The 15,136-nt window shown below is 44.4% G+C and overlaps 1 protein-coding gene across 2 annotated transcripts in view; it reads left to right on the top strand.

The window, feature by feature from the left end:
• Window positions 1-15,136, top strand: part of RGS14 (regulator of G protein signaling 14) — a 270,621-nt gene that overhangs the window by 123,433 nt on the left and 132,052 nt on the right. For both annotated transcript variants that reach the window (XM_069763976.1, XM_069763975.1), the window contains one exon: window positions 10,261-10,425. In XM_069763976.1, the coding sequence (XP_069620077.1) occupies window positions 10,261-10,425 (165 nt within the window). The remainder of the gene's footprint in view (window positions 1-10,260; window positions 10,426-15,136) is intronic.

Here is a 15,136-nt window from a genome sequence, read left to right as displayed (position 1 = left end):
CAGCTCTCCCGTGTGGTGTAGTATATAGAGGATCTGTCAGCTCTCCTGTGTGGTGTAGTATATAGAGGATCTGTCAGCTCTCCCGTGTGGTGTAGTATATAGAGGATCTGTCAGCTCTCCTGTGTGGTGTAGTATATAGAGGATCTGTCAGCTCTCCTGTGTGATGTAGTATATATAGAGGATCTGTCAGCTCTCCTGTGTGGTGTAGTATATAGAGGATCTGTCAGCTCTCCTGTGTGGTGTAGAATATAGAGGATCTGTCAGCTCTCCTGTGTGGTGTAGTATATAGAGGATCTGTCAGCTCTCCTGTGTGGTGTAGTATATAGAGGATCTGTCAGCTCTCCTGTGTGGTGTAGTATATAGAGGATCTGTCAGCTCTCCTGTGTGGTGTAGTATATAGAGGATCTGTCGGCTCTCCTGTGTGGTGTAGTATACAGAGGATCTGCCCCCCCTCCCGTGTGGTGTAGTATATAGAGGATCTGTCAGCTCTCGTGTGTAGTGTGGTACATAGGATCTATCCTGGGTGGTATTTTTAAACTGCGTGGTGGGCCCCAAGAATGATTTTTCTCTGGTGGGCCCAAGGTACTCCAGTCCGACGCTGCACATGGTCATAAGTATTCAGACCCTTTGCTCTGACACTCATAATTAAGTCACATGCTGTCAATTTCCTTGTGATCCTCCTGAGATGGTTCTAACTCCTTCATTGGAGTCCAGCTGTGTTTAATTAAACTGATAGGATTTGATTTGAAAAGGCACACACCTGTCTATATAAGACCTCACAGCTCACAGTGCATTTCAGACCAAATGAGAATCATGAGGTCAAAGGAACTGGCTAAGGAGCTCAGAGACAGAATTGTGGCAAGGCACAGATCTGGCCAAAGTTACAAAAGGATTTCTGCAGCACTCAAGGTTCCTAAGAGCACAGTGGCCTCCATAACCCTTAAATGGAAGAAGTTTGGGACCACCAGAAGTCTTCCTACACCTGGCCGTCCAGCCAAACTGAGCAATCATGGCAGAAGAGACTTGGTGAGAGAGGTAAAGAAGAACCCCAAGATCACTGTGACTGAGCTCCAGAGATGCAGTAGGGAGATGGGAGAAAGTTCCACAAAGTCAACTATCACTGCAGCCCTCCACCAGTCGGGCCTTTATGGCAGAGTGGCCCGATGGAAGTCTCTCCTCAGTGCAAGACATATGGAAGCCTGCATAGAGTTTGCTAAATAAACACATGAAGAACTCCCAGACTAAGAGAAATATGATTCTCTGGTCTGATGAGACGAAGATAGACCTTTTTGGTGATAATTCTAAGTGGTATGTCTGGAGAAAACCAGGCACTGCTCATCACCTGCCCAATACAATCCCAACAGTGAAATGTGGTGGTGGCAGCATCATGTTATGGGGGTGTATTTCAGCTGTAGGGACAGGACAGCTGGTTGTCATTGAAGGAAACACGAATGTGGCCAAGTACAGAGATATCCTAGATGAAAACCTCTTCCAGAGTGCTCTGGACCTCAGACTTGGTCGAAGGTTCACCTTCCAACAAGACAATGACCATAAGCATTTCAAAAACCTGACCGGCACATCCAAACATAGACTAAGTGTGAACAGGTGCTGAACCTAGAGTCGCCAACTAGAGTTGGCGACTCTAGGTTCAGCACCTGTTCACACTTAGTCTATGTTTGGATGTGCCGGTCAGGTTTTTGAAATGTATTCTTTAGCCTTCTGATCGTGCACTCCGCCTCCTAGCTTCAGGTGTTTTAATTACAGCAGGTCCAATACCCCTCCACAGAGAGAGAGAATTTTAGTCTAGGAAGAGGTTTTCACATGTACCCATTCAGATGGAGACGTTTATTCTCAGCGAGGTAAGGCAAGTTTAGGACCTGGTATAAGAGAGATACCGTAAAGGGGCTACCAGGTACACATAAAATTGGCCATTTTTATGCGCTAAAAGCTCTCATTTTTCATATTTCTAGTGCAGTAATGCAGTTCAAATTTCGTGTTTTCAAGTTTACATGTTTTAGCGCTGCAGTGTGCTGCCTTATTTACTTAACTTTAATGACCATAAGCACACAGCTAAAATAACAAAGGAGTGGCTTCAGAACAACTCTGTGACCATTCTTGACTGGCCCAGCCAGAGCCCTTATCTAAACTCAATTGAACATCTCTGGAGAGACCTGAAAATAGCTGTCCACCAGCGTTCACCATCAAACCTGACAGAACTGGAGAGGATCTGAAAGAAGAATGGCAGAGGATCCCCAAATCCAGGTGTGTAAACTTGTTGCATAATTCCCAAGAAGACTCATGGCTGTACTAGCTCAAAAGGTGCTTCTACTCAATACTGAGCAAAGGGTCTGAATACTTATGACCATGTGATATTTCAGTTTTTCTTTTTTAATAAATTTGCAAAAATTACTTCATTTCTTTTTTTTTTCAGTCAAGATGGGGTGCAGAGTGTACATTAATGAGAAAAAAAACTTTTTTGAATTTACCAAATGGCTGCAATGAAACAAAGATTGGAAAATATAAAGGGGTTTGAATACTTTCCGTACCCACTGTAATATTCTGAAAACATTATTCACAGCAGTGACCTGTTCCGTTTCCATTTGAGCGCTGTTTCCATCCATTTCAGCTATTTTTCTGCCCCCCCTTGTCCTCCTTATAACGTCTGCCAGAAAAATGCCAGCGTTTCCCATTGACTTCCATTGTACTCGTTTCTCGAATCAAGCCTGTCCGAGCATCCAACCTGCTCCATTTGAGTATTCGAGCATTTTACTTCTCGCTCATCACTACTATTTAAGGCTACTTTCACACATCAGGTTTTTGCTGTCAGGCACAATTCAAAAATTTTGAAAAAAACGGATCAGTCGCAAATTGTGAAAAACTGATGAAATGAATCAAATTTTTTGCCAGATCCGACTAGCTGTTCCGGGTAGTATTTTTTTGTGGTTAATGATCAGGGGAAGAGCAATGATCCGGGAAAGAGGAAGGAGAGAGAGAGAGAGAGAGAGAGACCAGAATGGAAAATGCATGATTTGTTTTAAAAAAAACGGAATCGGTCACCGGACTCCATTATTTCAACTCACTTTTCAACTGTTTTTCGCCAGATCTATCACTGTCCGTTTTTTCACTGGACAGATAAAACGTTTCTATGTACACTTTCTCTTGCCGCCGGAAAACGAATTTACAACGGATCCGGCAAAAAACGGATGAAATTTGAGCCATGCATCACAATCTGGCGCTAATACAAGTCAATGAGAAAAAAACGGATCCGGCAGCAGGATCCGTTTTTTCAAAATTCGCCGGATTGTGCCTGACAGCAAAAACCTGATGTGTGAAAGTAGCCCAACCTTCAGTTGGTACTGGAACTGTCATGCTGTAGCTCCAGTGCTCTTGCTCGATCACATGTAGTGCAGTCTCTCTCAGCTGGCTTCTTGCCATCTTGGATCTGGGAATGTCTACTGTACAGTAGAACAGAGTTGCCCCTGTGAATGATAATGTCATGGGTGTTATTACAGTACAGCGTTCATACCAGGAAGTAGTGGTGTGCCCTTGTAATGGTAACTAAGAAGTGGAATCTACTGCAGGATAGGATTGTGTACTGAGCGGCCGAAGTTCTGCTGCTGGTGTTGTTGCACAAATAGAGACAGAGTCCGAGTTCAACTTAAAAACAGACAACTTTACTGGTTTCTTCTCTCAGCACATCAATGTCTATTGCTGCATCAACACAGGGTTCCACACAGTTTACATCCTTTGCTTTTCCTGTGCTCTCCCTCATGTCCTTCAGCATGTACCTGGATCGAACCGTCTTATCCGGAGTCGCAGTGCCCTCCCTGTCTAGCTTCCCTACTCTTAGAGTTTCCATGTCCTTTTCACCCCAGACAAAAGGGCATCTGCCCACGTAGTTAGCTGCCACATGATAGAACCACCTGCGTTCCTGTGCTGCTGCAATTCCTGATCTCCTGGCCTTGGATGTCTGGGCTTCTAGCTTCCAATGTTACAGGACCGACTGTGTTGCCCCGGGTTCTAGAGCCCACCGAGATTGCCTGGGCTCTCAGGCCCTTCTGAGCTGTCTGCAGAGGTGTATCTAGGTGTATCTAGGATTTCAGGCACCCAGGGCAAGAATTCAGTTTGGCGCCCCCCCTTCCCAAGGACATATGCGATTTGCACACTTAGTCATGTACCGACGAGCTGCTCTCCCTAATGCTCTCAATGTTCTGTGAAAAACTGAGAAAAACAGGAAGAGAAGCTCGTTGTCACAGGACCATAATATGAAAGACGCATATGAGTGAAGTGTCCTTGTGATGACTACTGGAACATCCAGAGCTAAATCCTGACATTGCAGGCTTCTGAATTCTCACATCTAATGCACTGCTCACCTTTAGGATTCTCCCTTGCCGGTGGACAGACATGCCAGCACAAGCATGCGATTTGTATACTTCTGACCATATTCCAACTAGACGTGCCCGGCCTCGCTCAGTTCATTTTCATTGAGTGAGGCCACATATGCCTCGTCAACACATGATGAGAGAATCCTGAGAACGTGCAGGGCGCACTGTGAGAATTCAGATGTCTGCAGTCACAAAGAAAGGCTAAAGACTCATTACAAACCTGGACAACTCCTTTAAAGATCTTAACATAAATTAAAACATGAGCATTAGTTAGTATCACAAATAACATTTACATCCAGGTACCTTATATATGATGTCATCTCTGGAGTCATTCTTCTTTTCTTCATCTTGTCCATACCCCATTATGAGTTTTCTCATCCACAGCTCGTCTCTGCAGACTTCCATCTTCTCCACTCTTTTGCAGAAAATCTCCACATGATGACCTTAAAGATAGAAGTGTCATTATAATGCTCCTGAATAAAAAATTACCCCTCACTATATTGTCTGCCTAAAATATGACCACCACACTGTCCCTCTTATGGTACATGCTCTTTACAATGACCTCTCCTTTCCATACCAGCTCCCTCTTCACACTGTCCTCTCATACTGGGTCCCTCCTATAGGGCCCAGTATTTTTATTGTGCTCTCTCATCACACTTACCATCATTGGTATACTGTCCCCTCCTAGCTGTGCCCTTACACAGTCCCTCCATGCTACGCACGCCCCCACTACTCAGTTTCAATTCTGTGCCCACTCACTTTTCTCCCCCCATACTGTCACCCCACACTATTCCCCTCCTTCCTCATACTGTCTCTTCTCACATCCCCATTCACCATACTGCCTCCTCATATATTTACCTCCTCACTTTCTATACTGCCTGCTTACATGGCTCCCCATACTGTGTCTGCACACATCCCATCACCCTCACTCCCCGTACTCTGTCCACATACATTTTTCACATCGCTACTCATACTGTGTCCGCATACATTCCCCCATTCGCTCCCCATACTGTCTGCACCCATCCCCATACTGTTTCCTCATATATTCCCCCCATTCCCCCATACTGTTTCCTCATAGATGCTCCTGATTCCCCAGTACTGTTTCCTCATGCATGCCCTCATTCCCCATATTGTTTCCTTATACATGCCCACATTCCCCCATACTATTTCCTCATACATGCCCCTCATTCCCCCATACTGTTTCCTCATACATGCTCCTGATTCCCCAGTACTGTTTCCTCATGCATACCCTCATTCCCCATATTGTTTCCTTATACATGCCCCCATTCCCCCATACTATTTCCTCATACATGCCCCTCATTCCCCCATACTGTTTCCTCATACATGCCCCCAATTCCCCCGTACTGTTTCCTCATACATGTCCCCAATTCCCCCGTACTGTTTCCTCATACATGCCCCCATCTCCCCCTTTGCTCTTCATTTTGTGTCCTCAAATCTCCCCCACACATTAAATCTCCCCAGACACAATAAATAGCCCCATCTCCATTCCAAATCTGCCCACACACATTAAATGCCTGATCCCCACTCCAAATCTCACCCACACATATTAAATCCCTGTGTAAGAGACAGCACTGTACATAACAGCAGAGGAAGCTATATAAAAAGGGACGTCACCATATATAACTATAGAGAGTGGTCCGTAATAAGGGATGATGTTATACATCTATAACATCGCTATTCCCCGGCCTCTCCCCTCTGTCAATCCCTGCACTGGCTCCCCATCACCCAGAGACTCCAGTACAAAAGCCTAACCATGACATATAAAGCCATCCACAACCTGTCTCCTCCATACATCTGTGACCTCGTCTCCCGGTACTTTCCTGCACGCAACCTCCGATCCTCACAAGATCTCCTTCTCTACTCCCCTATTATCTCCTCTTCCCACAATCGCATACAAGATTTCTCTCGTGCATCCCCCCTACTCTGGAATGCTCTACCACAACATATCAGACTCTCGCCTACCATCGAAACCTTCAAAAAGAACCTGAAGACCCACCTCTTCCGACAAGCCTACAACCTGCAGTAACCACCGATTGACCAAACCGCTGCACGGCCAGCTCTACCCTCACCTACTGTATCCTCACCCATCCCTTGTAGATTGTGAGCCCTCGCGGGCAGGGTCCTCTCTCCTCCTGTACCAGTTGTGACTTGTATTTTTCAAGATTATTGTACTTGTTTTATTATGTATACCCCTCCTCACATGTAAAGCGCCATGGAATAAATGGCGCTATAATAATAAATAATAATAATACATAATAAAAGAGGAAACTACAGTATGGGACTGTGCTATATATAAGTGAGTACACTATATACTAAGGGTCTGTGTTATACATAATAAGTATGTACACTCTATACGAAGGGACTGTGTTACACATAATAAGCGATAATAACGTCTTCTACCACCTCCCCCTGTTCCTAAGTCTGTTATAAGTCCTCCTTCCTCCCATTCCAATCCCCAACACCCCTCATGGTCCTCCTTCCCCCGCATCCCATTATTGTCCTCTACCCCACCCCATCATTGCTCTCTTCACCAAATCCATCATTGCCTTCTCCACCACCACTATCATTGCTTTCTCCCCCACGACCCCAAATCATTGGCCATTCCACGACCTCCATTATTTCCTCCTTCCCCACCACTTCTATCATTGCCCATTCCACCACCTCCATCATTTCCTTCTCCCTCACCACCCCCAATATTGCCCTTTCCACCACCACCATCATTGTCCTATCGACCACCACCATCATTGCATTCTCCCCCACCACCCCATCATTGTTCTTTCCACCACCTCCATCATTGCTTTTTCCCCACCATCCCTTCATTGCCCTTTCCACCACCTCCATCACAGCCTTCTCCTCCACCACCCCCTTCTTTGCCTCCTTCCCACCACTCCCATCATTGTCTTTTCCACTATCTCTATCATTGCCCTCTCTCCACCTCCATCATTTCCTCCTCCCCCACCATCCCCATCATTTTCCTTTCTACCACCTCCATCATTTTCTCCCCCTCCACCATCATCATTGCCCTTTCCACCACCACCATCCTTGTCCATTGGTAGGTGGAATTGGAGGTGGTAGACCACCTCCATCATTTCCTCCACCCTCCATCCCCCATTATTGCCCTTTCCACCACCTCCATCATTTCCTCCTCCCCCACCACCATCATTGCATTCTCCCCCCACCACCATTACCCATTCCACCACCTCCATCATTGCCTTCTCCCCTACCCCATCATTGCCCATTCCACCACCTCCATCATTTCCTCCTCCCCCCAGCCCCATCATTGTCCTTTCCACCACACCCATCATTTCCTCCTCCCCCACCACCCCCATAATTGCCCTCTACATCACCCTATCATTGCCTTCTCCCCATCATTGCCCTTTCCTCCCCTATACACACAGACACACACAACACCATTTACCTCTCTGAACATTCCCCCGCAGTGCTACGCATGCACACGCACAGTACCTCTCACCTCTACACACACACAACCTCTCACTTCTCTGCACACTGTGCTGCAGCATCTCCATCACCTTCCTCTGGCACAGCCGGTCGCTGAATGATGACATCAACCAGTGGCGCTGCCTGTGTGAGAGGAAGTGTGGGCAGGAAGCAGGAAGACAGATCGCTGCAGCTCCACTGCTATTTTTTTTTGCAGGCAGCAGAGCTGCAGGGATTATTATTAGCCACCCTGCAGGGGCCCCCCTCCACCTTCGGGCCCTGGTGCAGCCGCACAGGCTGCACATGTGGTATGTCTGCCCATGTTGGGAGCCAGCTTGACAGTTGGAACAGAGAACAGCCAACTCTCAGTCCGGGGGGCTGAAGACACTGAGGACTGCTACATTAGGCAGCCCGACTGCGCCCCCCTGCCGACTGCGCAAGGGTATATGCCCCAAATCCCCCCCCCCCCCCCCCAGATACGCCTCTGGCTAACGGAGCTCCCTGGCTCCACTGAACTTTAACTAGGAAATCCTCCCATCTTATCCACAGCTGGCCCCTGCTATGTTAACTATTTACACTTTCATGCCCCATCTAGTGTCCTAACTACTAACTGCACTTTCCCTAAGCTACAACATAATGCACATCTTACAGTATGCAGTATACAACAGTATATACACTGTGTGCAGAATTATTAGGCAAGTTGTATTTTAGAGGATTATTTTTATTGTTGATCAACAACTATGTTCTCAATGAACCCAAAAGACTCATAAATATCAAAGCTTAATATTTTTGGAAGTTGGAGTGGGTTATTTTTAGATTTGGCTATATTAGGAGGATATCTGTTTGTGCAGGTAACTATTACTGTGCAGAATTGTTAGGCAACTTAATAAAAACCAAATATATTCCCATCTCACTTGTTTATTTTCACCAGGTAAACCAATATCACGGCACAAAATTTAGAAATAAACATTTCTGACATGCAACCCCCCCCCCAAAAAAAAAAAAATTAGTGACCAATATAGCCACCTTTCTTTATGATGACACTCAAAAGCCTTCCATCCATAGATTCTGTCAGTTACTTGATCTGTTTATGATCAACATTGCGTGCAGCAGCCACCACAGCCTCCCAGACACTGTTCCGAGAGGTGTACTGTTTTCCCTCCCTGAAGATCTCACATTTTGGGAGGGACCACAGGTTCTCTACGGGGTTCAGATCAGGTGAACAAGGGGGCCATGTCATTATTTTTTCTTCTTTGAGACCTTTACTGGCCAGCCATGCTGTGGAGTAGTTGGAGGCATGTGATGGAGCATTGTCCTGCATGAAAATCATGTTTTTCTTGAACTATACCAACCATACCAGTACCCCACCTCCACCTTGCTGGCGTCTGAGTCGAAGTTGAGCTCTCTGCCCTTTACTGATCCAGCCTCTGGCCCATCCATCTGGCCCATCAAGATTCACTCTCATTTCATCAGTCCATAAAACCTTTGAAAAATCAGTCTTAAGATATTTCTTGGCCCACTCTTGACGTTTTATCTTATGTTTCTTGTTCAAAGGTGGTCGTTTTTCAGCCTTCCGTACCTTGGCCATGTCCCTGAGTATCGCACACCTTGTGCTTTTTGTTACTCCTGTAATGTTGCAGCTCTGAAATATGGCAAAACTGGTGGCAAATGGCATCTTGGCAGCTTCACGCTTGATTTTCTTCAATTCATGGGCAGTTATTTTGCTTCTTTTTTGTCCAACACGCTTCTTGCGACCCTGTTGGCTATTTGCCATGAAACGCTTGATTGTTCGGTTATCACACTTCAAAAATTTGGCATTTTCAAGACTGCTGCATCCCTCTGCATGACATCTCACAATTTTAGACTTTTCAGAGCCTGTCAAATCTCTCTTCTGACCCATTTTGCCAAAGGAAAGGAAGTTGCCTAATAATTAAGCACACCTTATATAGGGTTTTGATGTCATTAGACAACACCCCTCCTCATTACAGAGATGCACATCACCTGATTTACTTAATTGGTAGTTGGCTCTCAAGCCTGAACAGCTTGGAGTAGGACAACATGTATAAAAAGTATCATGTGATCAAAATACAACTTGCCTAATAATTCTGCTCACAATGTACATATCATATATATATATATCCAGAGTAGCATAAGACACTAAAACATGCAATTAGCAACATTTAACAACGTTTAAACGGAATTTGCTCTTGGGGAATATAAAACAGTCTCTGTGACTCCTTACACCGGATCTGATAGCTGCTATTGTGCAGGCATCGACGGCACCATATTGCTGGAGAGGGAAAAAAATGTCCTCCTCCTTGATGTAGCCGCCTGCGCCTGCGCAGTAGCAGCTTTTGGTGATCTGGAAATGTTAGAAAAGAGAAAAATTTAAATGCTCTTGTTTTGTTTTTCACAGATCTTCAATTTAATGAAGTTTGACAGCTATGCTCGCTTTGTTAAGTCCCCTTTATATCAAGAGTGCATGGTATCGGAGGTGGAAGGACGCCCTTTGCCGAATCTTAATTTCTCACCAACTAGGCTAAACTCAGGCTGTGCTGCTATCACCACTGGGGCGATAAAGGTAATCCAATCTAAAGGCTTTATAGTCTTACACTCTTCAATATTAAATGCGCAACACAAAGAAGGAAAAACTGTGGGATTTGTTGTGAATTCTGTGGTCGAGCTCCCTTCTGTGGTCATGAGTGGTACTTCGGCTGGTTCTGTCCATGAGCTTACTTTGGTGGATGTGAGTGGGGCTGCGGCTTCTGAGTTTCCTTCCTCAGGTGACGAGGTTAAGTCGTTAGGTGCTGCTCTATTTAACTCCACCTAGTTCTTTGTTCCTGGCCTCCAGTCAATGTTCCAGTGTTGGTCTTGTCCTCTCCTGGATCGTTCTTGTGGCCTGTCTACCCTGCATAAGCTAAGTTTTGCTGGTGTTACTTTTGTTTGCTATTTTTTCTGTCCGGCTTGCTATATTGGTTTTTCTTGCTTGCTGGAAGCTCTGAGACGCAGAGGGAGCACCTCCGTACCGTTAGTCGGTGCGGAGGGTCTTTTTGCGCCCTCTGCGTGGTTGTTTGTAGGTTTTTGTGCTGACTGCAAAGCTATCTTTCCTATCCTCGGTCTATTCAGTAAGTCGGGCCTCACTTTGCTAAAATCTATTTCATCTCTGTGTTTGTATTTTCATCTTTACTCACAGTCATTATATGTGGGGGGCTGCCTTTTCCTTTGGGGAATTTCTCTGAGGCAAGGTAGGCTTATCTTTCTATCTTCAGGGCTAGTTAGTTTCTCAAGCTGTGCCCGAGGCACCTAGGTCTGGTCAGGAGCGCTCCACGGCTACCTCTAGTGTGGTATTATAGGATTAGGGATTGCGGTCAGCAGAGTTCCCACGTCTCAGAGCTCGTCCTATGTTATTAGTAACTATCAGGTCACCTTGTGTGCTCTTAACCACTAGGTCCATTGTGGTTCTGAATCACCAGTTCATAACAGGGATTATGTAAATCACAGGATGGCTAGACATGTTAGTGATATGGAAAGGATGAGAAAATGAAAACAAACTTTTCAAGTTATCTACTGTAGATTTATTCAGTATGGAGTATGAGCTCCATGTGCAGCAATAAATGCACCTATACAACTTGTCATGCTATCAATCAAGTTATTAACCCCTTTCTGACCTCGGACGGGATAGTACGTCCGAGGTCAGAAGTTCCGCTTTGAACAGCTGTTTTGAACAGCTGACATGTGCCCGTAATAGGCGCGGGCAGAATCGCGATCTGCCCGCGCCTATTAACTAGTTAAATGCCGCTGTCAAACTCAGACAGCGGCATTTAACTACCGCTTCCGGCCGGGCGGCCGGAAATGATCGCATCGCCGACCCCCGTCACTTGATCGGAGGTCGGCGATGCTTCTGAATAGTAACCATAGAGGTCCTTGAGACCTCTATGGTTACTGATCGCCGGTAGCTGTGAGCGCCACCCTGTGGTTGGCGCTCACAGCACACCTGCAATTCTGCTACATAGCAGCGAACATCAGATCGCTGCTATGTAGCAGAGGCGATCGCGTTGCGCCTGCTTCTAGCCTCCCATGGAGGCTATTGAAACATGGCAAAAGTTTTAAAAAAAAGTTAAAAAAAATGTGAAAAAAATAAAACAAATATAAAAGTTTAAATCACCCCCCTTTCGCCCCAGTCAAAATAAATCAATAAAAAAAAAATCAAACTTACACATATTTGGTATTGCCGCGTTCAGAATCGCCCGATCTATCAATAAAAAAAAGCATTAACCTGATCGCTAAACAGCTTAGCGAGAAAAAAATTTGAAACGCCAGAATTACGTTTTTTTGGTCGCTGCGACATTGAATTAAAATGCAATAACGGGCGATCAAAAGAACGTATCTGCACTGACATGGTATCATTAAAAACGCCAGCTCAGAACGCAAAAAATAAGCTCTCAACCGACCGCAGATCATGAAAAATGGGGACGCTACGAGTATCGGAAAATGGCGCATTTTTTTTTTTTTTAGCAAAGTTTGAAATTTTTTTTCACCACTTAGATAAAAAATAACCTAGTCATGTTTGGTGTCTATGAACTTGTACTGACCTGGAGAATCATATTGGCAGGCCAGTTTTAGCATTTAGTGATCCTAGCAAAAAAGCCAAACAAAAAACCAGTGTGGGATGGCACTTTTTTTGCAATTTCACGGCACTTCGAATTTTTTCCTGTTTTCTAGTACAAGACATGATAAAACCAATGATGTTGTTCAAAAGTACAACTCGTCCCGCAAAAAATAAGCTCTCACATGGCCATATTGACGGAAAAATAAAAAAGTTATGGCTCTGGGAAGGAGGGGAGCGAAAAATGAACACGGAAAAACGGAAAATCCCAAGGTCATTAAGGGGTTAATGTTATTGGAGGAATATTCTGCCATGGTGAATGCAATTGGACACACAAATCATCAAGATCCGCTGCTGGCAGCTCCCTTGGCAATTGTAAACTAAATATTTTTCAAGAGAACAGATGGTTATTCCTTAGGCTACTTTCACACTGGCGTTTTTTGCCAGACGTTGCAATGCGTCGTTTATGGCAAAAAACGCATCCTGCAAAGTTGTTTGCAGGATGCGTTTTTGCCCCATAGATTAACATTAGCGACGCATTGCGACGCTTTGCCACACGTCGCAACCGTCATGCGACGGTTGCGCCGTATTGTGGCGGACCGCCGGGAGCAAAAAACGTTACATGTAACGTTTTTTGCTCCTGTCAGACCGCTTTTTCCGACCGCGCATGTGCAGCTGGAACTCCGCCCCCACCTCCCCGCACCTCACAATGGGGCAGCGGATGCGCCAGAGAAATGCATCCGCTGCACCCGTTGTGCAGTGCGTCAAATGCTAGCGTCGGAATCTCTGCCCGACGCATTGCGACGTGGAGATTCTGACGCTAGTGTGAAAGTAGCCTTAGAATGATGTAATTTATATTTTATTTATAGAAGCACTCCCACTAAGTGGATGTATGTGGATTACCTGTACTCTTACACTATACACTGTAAACTATATGTATAATGGCACTTAGAGTGATATTAGTGCTATGTTTTTTTTTATTAATGATCAGTATTGTAGTATTCGGTCACTATGTGGTAGTAATATGTGATCTGGTCATGGTGTGGTGGTATTGTTCCTTATATGTGTTATTAATCGGTCACTATGTAGTGGTAATATGCAGTCTGTTCATGGTGTGGCAGCACTTATTCCTTGTATGTGGTATTATTGGTCATTTTAAAAAATGTATGTGACACATTACCTTAACACCTTTACCCCCCAAGCCTGTTTGCACCTTTATGACCAAGCAAAATTTTACAATTTTGACCAGTGTCACTTTATGTGGTAATAACTCTGGAATGCTTCAACGGATCGCACTGATTCCATTTTTTTCATGACAACTTTTTCTTCATGATAGTGGTAAAATTTCTTCAATATGAATTGTGTTTATTTGTGAAAAAAAGACAGAAATTTTGGGAAAATGTAGCAATTTTTAATCTTTTTATTTTTATGCCCTTAAACCTGAGAGCTATGTCACAAAAATGTGTTGATAAATGACTTTTCCCACATGTCTACTTGACATTAGCACAATTTTTTATTAGGAAGTTATAAGGGTTAAAAGTAGACCATTGATTTCTCATTTTCCCAACAAAATTGACAAAACAATTTTTTTAAGGACCACATCATGAAGTGACTATGAAGGGTCATAAGGGACAGATAATACCCAAAAGTGACACCATTCTAAAAACTGTACCCCTCAAGGTGCTCAAAACCACATTCAAGAAGTTCATTAACCCTCCAGGTGCTTCAAAGGATTTTTTGGAACGTGGAAGGAAAAAATTAACACTTCACTTTTTATCACAATAATTTTACTTTCTCAAGGTTAGCAAAAAAATGGGCACAAAAATGTGTTGTGCAATTTCTTCTTATGCTCCATATGTGGAGGAAAACCACTGTTTGGGCACATAGCAGGGTTTGGAAGGAAGGACATTTGAATTTTCAAATGCAAAATTTGCTGAAATAATTATCGGATGCCATGTCGCGTTTGGCGAGCTCCTGATGTGCCTAAACAGTGTAAACCACCCACAAATTACACCATTTTGAATCTAAACCCCCCATGGAACTAATTTAGATATGTGGTGAGCACATTGACCCCCATGTGCTTCACAGAAGTTTATAATGTTGAGCCATGAAAATAAAATAAAATCAAATTTTATCCACAAAAATGATTTTAGACCCCAATTTTAGGGGCAGAAGTATTTTACCATACAATTTGTTGTGCTATTTCTCCTATGTCGATACACCATATGTGGAGCAAAACTACTGTTTGGGCGCATGGCAGGAATTGGAAGGGCAGGTGCCGTATAACTTTATTAATGTAAAATTTGCTGGAATAATTAACGGATGTCATGTAGCATTTGGAGAGCCCCTGATATGCCTAAACAGTAGAAACTCCTCATAGGTTATACCTCTTTGGAAACTAGACTGTTGTGAATTCTGTTATCGAACTCCTGTTATGTTTGCTAATGACAGGTGTTATGAAGGCAATCCAGAAACACAGTGTGCTTAGCGATCAGAGCGCACACAGTGATCTGACAAATACCCAAAAATACAAGAACGAGCTCTGAGACGTGGAAACTCTGTAGACTGCACACCTGATCCTATCCTAAACACAACTAAAAGCGGCTGTGGATTGCGCCTAACAACTACCTAGGCAACTCGGCACAGCCTAAGAAACTAGCTAGCCTGAAGATAGAAAAATAGGCCT

The sequence above is a fragment of the Ranitomeya imitator genome, chromosome 4 (genome assembly GCF_032444005.1).
Source record: "Ranitomeya imitator isolate aRanImi1 chromosome 4, aRanImi1.pri, whole genome shotgun sequence".
NCBI lineage: Eukaryota > Metazoa > Chordata > Amphibia > Anura > Dendrobatidae > Ranitomeya > Ranitomeya imitator.
Note: the sequence above shows the minus strand (reverse complement) of the source record. Positions and strands in the feature narration are given on the sequence as shown.